The 7,939-nt window shown below is 65.4% G+C and overlaps 2 protein-coding genes across 2 annotated transcripts; both read left to right on the top strand.

Annotated features, from left to right (window-relative positions):
• Nucleotides 1–630: 630 nt before the first annotated feature.
• Nucleotides 631–4,038, top strand: S100A10 (S100 calcium binding protein A10; the record flags this gene model as incomplete). Its single annotated transcript, XM_080361084.1, has 3 exons — nt 631–663; nt 1,903–2,042; nt 3,877–4,038. Exons 2-3 carry the CDS (start codon nt 1,911–1,913, stop codon nt 4,036–4,038), a joined length of 294 nt encoding a protein of 97 aa, XP_080217210.1. The 5' UTR covers nt 631–663; nt 1,903–1,910.
• A 1,465-nt stretch (nt 4,039–5,503) lies between these two features.
• LOC308050858 (acyl-coenzyme A thioesterase THEM4-like) lies at nt 5,504–7,364 on the top strand. Its single transcript, XM_080361067.1, has 5 exons — nt 5,504–5,659; nt 5,860–6,759; nt 6,829–6,939; nt 7,024–7,148; nt 7,238–7,364. The coding sequence occupies exons 2-5, from the start codon at nt 6,365–6,367 to the stop codon at nt 7,297–7,299; spliced, it is 693 nt and encodes a 230-aa protein (XP_080217193.1). The 5' UTR covers nt 5,504–5,659; nt 5,860–6,364; the 3' UTR covers nt 7,300–7,364.
• Nucleotides 7,365–7,939: the final 575 nt, after the last annotated feature.

Below are 7,939 nucleotides of genomic sequence, written 5' to 3'. Positions count from 1 at the left end.
CTTGGGGACAGTGGGGATGGGTGGGAGGGTGCAGGGGGGTCCGGAGCAGCAGTTCGGGGGGTCCGGAAAAGGATGGGGGACCCGGGGGCAGCAGCTCGGGGGGTCCTGGGGGATCCAGGGATGGATGGGGGGGGTCCTGGGGGTCCCGTGTGCAGCAGGTCGAGGGGGTCCGGAAAAGGATTGGGGGGATCCTAGGGGTCCCGTGTGCAGCAGGTCGGGGGGTCCGGGGATGGATGGGGGTGTCCTAGGGGTCCCGTGTGCAGCGGGTCGGGGGGGTCCGGGGATGGATGGGGGGTCCGGGGGCAGCAGCTCTGGGGGTTCTCGGGGGCCCAGGGATGGATGGGGGGGGTCCTAGGGGTCCCGTGTGCAGCAGGTCGGGGGGGACCGGGGATGGATAGGGGGGGTCCGGGGACGGATGGAGGGGCCCGGGGGAGGATCCGAGGACGGATGGGGGGGTCCTGGGGGTCCAGTTTGCAGCAGCTCGGGGGGTCCGGTGCCGGGAAGGGGTTAAGTCCGAAGCGCGGCCGGGCGGGGAGCGGGTGAGTCAGCGGGGCCGCCCCGGTGCCCCCCCCCGGTGCCCCCCCGGGCCCGCCCCCGCCGTGCCTATCCCGGGCGGCGCCGCTCGCCGCCACTGCCCGCGCCGCGCCGGACCGGACCCGACCCGTGAGTACCGGAGCGAAACGGGGCGGGGGGGGGGGGATGATCCCTGCACCCCCTCCCTGCACCCCCGTATTGAGGCTGCAACATTGGGGGGATCCCATCTATGCACCAGCGTCCCAACTCTGCACCCTGCTCGGGGGGGTTCCATCCTGCACCCCAGAACCCCCCTGGGTGGGGTCCCCCCAATCCTGACCCTCTGCTAGAGGGGGACCCCAAACCTGCCCCCCCCCCCTCCAGCAGGACTTCCGGGCTTCCCCCCCCCCCCGCCTAATTAAAGGGGGACCCCGCTTTGGAGGGGGACCCCGAAATGGGCACAAGTCCCCAGGGCCACCCCGCCCTTGAACATCCCCCCCCCCCCCCGAAGGTTTGGGGGTGCCTGTGGGGGGGTACATTCCCCCCACATGATGCCCCCGCACCCCTGGGGACCCACATCCCGCCTGGGGGGGTCACACCCCGCTTTCGGGACCCGGTGCTAAGCGGGTGGGCTCAGCCCTTTGCCCCCCCCCCATCCCACGGTGGGGCCCCCCAAGTTTTGGGAGGCGAAGCCGCGGGCTGGGCCAGTTCCTGTTTCAATGGCGGGCGCTGGGGTGTGGCAGCGATGTCCCCAACGTGTCCCCAACGTGTCCCCAGCCCTCCGGCAGCCCTGGGTGGGGGACACCGAGGTTGGCGGGGGGGGGACACACCGAGGTTTGGGAGGGGACACCGAGGTTGTGGGGGGGACACTGAGATTTTGGGGGTTGTGACACTGCATGGGCAGTGGGGGACACATCGGTCCCATGGGACACACGTGTCCCCACGCTGCCATCACCCCACGTCCATGCCAGGCACAGCCACCCCTCCCCAAAATATTGGGGGGCGGGGGGGTGATTTGGGGGTGTGACCTCCCACTTGGAGGGGGGGGGCTGATTTGGGGCTTCCCCCCCCCCCCCGGTGACCCCGCAGTCATGGGGAAACTGAGGCACAACGCACCCCACCCAGGGAGGAGACCGGGGGCTTTGCGCAACCCCCCCCAATGACTCACGGGGTTCCCCAGGGTGCCATAGCCGCGGGGGGGACATGGGACACACCCACAGGACGTGTCCCCCCCCGGCCCCACCCGCAGCCATGAGCTGAGTCATTCCCGGTGGCTGGAAAATGCTCTTGTGTGTGATGAGTGCGCCAGGCTCAGCCCGGGGCGGGTGCGATGGGATTGGGGGGTCCCTGTGCCCCCCCCCCCCCGCTGAGCTGTGCCCCCCCCCGCAGCCCCCGCCATGCCGTCCCAGCTGGAACACGCCATGGAGACCCTGATGTTCACCTTCCACAAGTACGCGGGGGACAAGAACCACCTGAGCAAGGAGGATCTGCGGGCGCTCATGGACAAGGAGTTCCCGGGGTTCCTGGAGGTGGGAGCAGCGGAGAGGCGGGGGGCCTATAGCACCCCAAAATCAACCCTATAGCACCCCAAGATCAGACCTTATAGCACCCCAGGGTCAGACCTTATAGCACCCTGAGACCAATCCTATAGCACCTCGAGATCAAGCCCTATAGCACCATGAGATCAGACCTTATAGCACCCTGAGACCAAGCCTATAGCACCCCAAGATCAAGCCCTATAGCACCTTGAGATCACCTTATAGCACCCTGAGATCAGACCTTATAGCACCCCGACATCAAGCCCTATAGCACCATGAGATCAGACCTTATAGCATCCTGAGACCAACCCTATAGCACCCCGACATCAAGCCCTATAGCACCATGAGATCAGACCCTGTAGCACCCCAAATTCAGACCCTATTACACCCTGAGATCAGACCCTATAGCACCCTGAGATCAGACACTGTAGCACCCCAAGTTCAGACCCTATGGCACCCAGAGACCAACCCTATAGCACCCCAGGATCAGACCCTATAGCACTCAAGTTCAGAGCCTGTAGCACCCCGAGACCAACCCTATAGCACCCCAAACCCAACCCTATAACACCCCAGTTCAGACCCTATAGCACCCTGGGATCAGACCCTATAGTGCCCCAAGACCAGACCCCATAGCACCCCAAGATCAGCCCCTATATCCCACTGCTCAGATGGGACCCCTATTCCCTACAAGTGGGTGGGGTCCCTGACACAGGATGGGGATCCCCAAGGTGGATGGGGGTTCCCAATACAGGGTGGGGATCCCCAACATGAGGGGGTGCCCCTTACACAGGGGGTGGTGTCCCCAACACAGGGTGGGGATCCCCAACACGAGGGGGTGCCCCTTACACACGGGGTGGTGTGGTGGTGTCCCCAACACAAGGTGGGGATCCCCAACATGAGGGGGTGTCCCTTACACAAGGGGTGGTGTCCCCAACACAGGGTGGGGATCCCCAACATGAGGGGGTGCCCCTTACACACGGGGTGGTGTTCCCAACACAGGGTGAGGATCCCCAACATGGGGTGGTGTCTCCAACACAGGGTGGGGATCCCCAACATGAGGAGGTGTCCCCAACACAGGGTGGGGATCCCAAACATGAGGGGGTGTCCCCAACACAGGGGGTGGTGTCCCCAACACAGGGTAGTAACCCCCAACATGAGAGGGTGCCCCTTACACAGGGGGTGGTGTCCCCAGCACAGGGTAGGGATCCCAAACATGAGGGGGTGCCCCTTACACAGGGGGTGGTGTCCCCAGCACAGGGTAGGGATCCCAAACATGAGGGGGTGCCCCTTACACAGGGGGTGGTGTCCCCAACACAGGGTGGGGATCCCCAACACAACGAGGTGTCCCTTACACAGGGGGTGGTGTCTCTGACATGGGGTGGGGGTCCCCAACATGGGGTGGTGTCCCCAACACAGGGTAGGGATCCCCAACATGAGGGGGTGTCCCTTACACAGGGGGTGGTGTCCCCAACACAGGGTGGGGATCCCAAACATGAGGGGGTGTCCCCAACACAGGGTGGGGATCCCCAATAAGACAGGGTGTCCCTTACACAGGGGGTGGTGTCCCTGACACAGGGGGTGGTGTCCCTTACACAGGGGGTGGTGTCCCCAACACAGGGTGGGGATCCCCAATACGACAGGGTGTCCCTTACACAGGGGGTGGTGTCCCCAACACAGGGTGGGGATCCCCAACACAACGGGGTGTCCCTTACACAGGGGGTGGTGTCCCTGACATGGGGTGGTGTCCCTGACATGGGGTGGGGTCCCCATCACGGGGTGTCACCCCCGAGGCGGGTGATGTCCCTGACCCCCCCGTGTCCCCCAGAACCAGCGGGACCCGATGGCTCTGGAGCGGATCCTGCGGGACCTGGAGCAGGGACGGGATGGTCGCGTCACCTTCCAGGGCTTCTTCTCTCTGCTGGCCGGACTCACCATCGCCTGCAACGACTATTTCGTGCTGCACATGAAGCAGCGCGGCCGCAAGTGACACCTGGGTGACAATACACCCTGGGGACACCCCCACCCTGGGGACACCCCCCCTGGGGACACCCCTGATGCCCCCCCCCACCCCAATAAAGCTGTTTTGTATGATGCTGGAGCTGCCTTGTTTCTGGGGGTCACTGTCCCCACTGTCCCCGTCACCCCAAGGTCCCTACCACCCCCATGTCCCTGTCACCCCTGTGTCCCTGTACCCCACCACGTCTCCATCACTCCAAGGTCCCTGTCACCCCCATCACCCCTATGTCCCCATCACCCCTATGTCCCCATCACCCCCGTGTCCCCATCACCCCCATGTCCCCATTATCCCTGTGTCCCCATAACAGGTCCCCGTCACCTCCATCCCCACCATGTCCCGGTCACCCCATGTCCCCGTCACCCCCATATCCCCATCACCCCCGTGTCCCCATCACCCCCATGTCCCCATTCCCCCATGTCCCTGTCACCCCAAGGTCCCCATCACCCCAATGTCCTCATCACCCCCATGTCCCTGTCACCCCCATATCCCCATCACCCCCGTGTTCCCATCACCCCCATATCCCCATCACCCCCATATCCCCATCCCCCCATGTCCCCATCACCCCAAGGTCCCCATCACCCCCATATCCCCATCACCCCCGTGTCCCCATCACCTCCATATCCCCATCACCCCCATGTCCTCATCACCCCCGTGTCCCTGTCACCCCCATGTCCCTGTCACCCCAAGGTCCCTGTCACCCTAAGGTTCCCCCCAGGAAGCTAAAGGGGCTGTTTGCGGTCCATAGGGGATGTGTGAGGGTCTATAGGGGCTGTATGGGGGTCCATAGGTGCTGTATCGGGATTTATAGGGGCTGCGCAGGGCTGTATGGGGAGTCTCTGGGGCCCATACAGGGGTGCACGTTGGCATATAGGTGCTGTGGCTGCGTATGGCCTGCAGAGGGCTGTATAGGCACATACAGGCGTCTGCGGGGCCTGCAGGAGACTGTATGGGTATGTATAGGGTGGCTGTAGTGCCACAGAGAGCTGCATAGGGGCGGTGGGGTGGGTATATAGGGGTGTATAGGGGATCTGTGGGGTGTATAGGGGCTGTGTGTGGGGTATACAGGGGTGCATAGGAGCTGTATGAGGTTGTATAGGGGCTGTGTGGGGTGTATAGGGGCTGTGTGGGGGGTATATAGGGGCTGTGTGGGGGGTATATAGGGGTGCATAGGGGCTGTATGGGGGTGTATAGGGGCTGTATGGGGGTGTATAGGGGCTGTGTGGGGGTCTGCAGGAGCTGGACGGGGCTGTATAGGCACCTATGTGGGTCCGTAGGAGTCTATACAGTCCATAAGGGTCCATAGGGATCTATAGGGGCTGTGTGGGGCCCTATGGGGTCTATAGGGTCGCAGGGCCGGGGCGGAGCTGCTCGGGGAGCCGAGGAGGCCCCGCCCCTGGTGACGAATGGGCGTGACCGACCAAGGCCACGCCCCCATGACGCAGTAGGAGAGCCCGCCCCTCAGGCCCCGTGACCCGGTGGGCGTTGCCGCGCTCAGGCCACGCCCCCGTGGCGCTGTGGGCGTGGCCGCCCGCCCGCTCCGGCTCTCGGTCACTGTGTCCCGGACCCCGCGCGGCGCCGTGGGAACGGGGGGGTACCCACGAGGGGTCAGGGGTCTCTGGGAGGGGGGTGGTAGGGGTGGGGTGACCTCTGACCTCCACAGGAGGGTGGGGCCACCGGGAGGGGCGTCACTGCCCCACCCTTGGCTGGGAGTGACGTCACAGTGATCCCCCCCACCCCCATGGCGTGACGTCACCAGCGGACCCAACGTGTGACATCATCACTGCCTTGCAGTGACCGGGTGTGACATCACCAGTGACCTCACCGACCGAGTGTGGCATCATCACTGACCTCACCAGCATCGCCAGTGACCTCACCGACCGGGCGTGACATCATCACTGACCTCACCAACATCACCAGTGACCTCATCAACCGGGCGTGGCATCATCAGTGACCTCACCAACATCGCCAGTGACCTCACCGACCGGGCGTGACATCATCACTGACCTCACCAACATCGCCAGTGACCTCACCGACCGGGTGTGACATCACCAGTGACCTCACCAACCGAGCGTGGCATCATCACTGACCTCACCAACATCACCAGTGACCTCATCAACCGGGCGTGGCATCATCAGTGACCTCACCAACATCGCCAGTGACCTCACCGACCGGGTGTGACATCACCAGTGACCTCACCAACCGTGCGTGGCATCATCACTGACCTCACCAACATCACCAGTGACCTCACCGACCGGGCGTGACATCATCACTGACCTCACCGACCAGCATCACCACCATGTGGGGTGGCAGCCGGGCCCTGGGCCGGGCACTGGCCATAGTGAGGTGGCCCCATTCCCCCGCCCGGTGCTGTCCCCGCGTCCCCACCATGGGGCCGGAGCCCCCCCAGGACCTGTCACAGCCCAACGGCAGCTGGAGCGCGGCCATGCGGCAGCACCACCAGCGCCTGCTCGCCATGGCGGCCACCGGCACCTGGGTGCGGCTGCCGTCCTACCGCCGCTGCCACCGCCTCGCCGAGGGGACACCAGGGGACACGCCTGGGGACACACGGCTCTTCCCCCACGCCATCGACGGCGCCGGCGCCGGCTTTGAGATTGCCATGTTCCTCAACGCCGCCGAGCGCCGCATCCTCTGCCTGTGCCAAACTGGCCCCTACCTGGAGGGACACCCCGGGTGAGTGTCGCTGTCACTGTCACCTCTGTGTCCCTGTGTGCTGGTGCTCACGGTGTCCCCCCCACCCAGGATGACCCATGGCGGTGCCATTGCCACCATCATCGACAGCACCATGGGGGTCTGCGTGCTGAGGGTGGTCGGGAAGGTGATGACGGCCAACCTTAACATTGACTACCTGGCGTGAGTGTCCCCAGGGATGGGGGGGTGTCCCCAGGGCTGGGGGTGGGGGACACAGCGGCGACTTGAGCAGCTGTGTCCCCACAGCCCCGTCCCGTTGGGGACCGTGCTGCTGCTGGACGGACGCATCGAGCGGATGGAGGGACGCAAGGTGTTCCTGTCCTGCCACGTCCGCGCCCCCGATGGTGACACGCTGCACGCCCGGGCCACCGGTGAGGACGGGGACACCCCTGGGGACACTCCACCACAGGGACAGGCCGTGTGGGGGGGTCACATTCAGCGCGTCCTCCCCCTTCTCCAGGTCTCTTCATCCAGCTGGACCCCACCAAGCAGCAGGCACAGGAGAAGGGCGGTGGCCGGTGATTGTCCCCAGGTGTCCCCTATGTGTGTCCCCTGTGCCTCAGTTTCCCCAGGCGGGGCCGGGGGGGACAAGATCATCAGAGCCGCTGCCACCACCTTGCGTGTCCCTGGTGTGTCTGTGGGGCTCGGGGGGGACCCCAGGGCCAGGAGGGGAGGGGACACCGTGGCGGGGAGCGGGGACATACCGTGGAGTCCTGGTGACAGCGCGGGCACACGGGAACCCCGACATGGGGGGCGTGGCCAAGTACGGGTTGTGGGCGGGGTTCTGGTGGTGTGGGCGGGGCTACGGCAGCAGAAGAGGCCGGTGAGGGTTGGGCGGTGTGGGCGTGGCCACGGGATGTGGGCGTGGTCTGTAACCTCTGTGGGCGTGGTCGGGGCGCTGGGCTGTGTGGGCGGGGTCTTGGGCTGGTGGGCGGGGTCTTGGGTTGGTGGGCGGGGCCGGACGTCCCTCGACGGGCAGCGCTGAGCCCGGCGTTGGATGGAGTGGAACTGGGGGGACACGGGGGACACGGGGGGGACACGGGACAGGACCGAGTGGCCGTGGGGACCCTCGGGGTCTGGGTGGCATCGCCAAAGCTGGGGCCTGAGTTTCCTGCATGATCCGGCAGCGCCTGGACCCCCATGGGCACTTGGGGGCATGGGG

Source organism: Nesoenas mayeri (genome assembly GCF_963082525.1).
Source record: "Nesoenas mayeri genome assembly, chromosome: 30".
NCBI lineage: Eukaryota > Metazoa > Chordata > Aves > Columbiformes > Columbidae > Nesoenas > Nesoenas mayeri.
The sequence above is the reverse complement of the archived record's forward strand: the minus strand, read 5'-3'. Positions and strand labels throughout refer to the sequence as shown.

What these genes read in the sequence shown, in the direction of transcription:
- LOC308050858 (XM_080361067.1), top strand. Translation starts at nt 6,365, where the DNA reads ATGTGGGGTGGCAGCCGGGCCCTGGGCCGGGCACTGGCCATAGTGAGG. An exon ending in TACCTGGAGGGACACCCCGG is followed by an intron (nt 6,760 to 6,828) that starts GTGAGTGTCGCT and finishes CCCCCCACCCAG; the next exon opens with GATGACCCATGGCGGTGCCA. An exon ending in GCTGCACGCCCGGGCCACCG is followed by an intron (nt 7,149 to 7,237) that starts GTGAGGACGGGG and finishes CCCCTTCTCCAG; the next exon opens with GTCTCTTCATCCAGCTGGAC.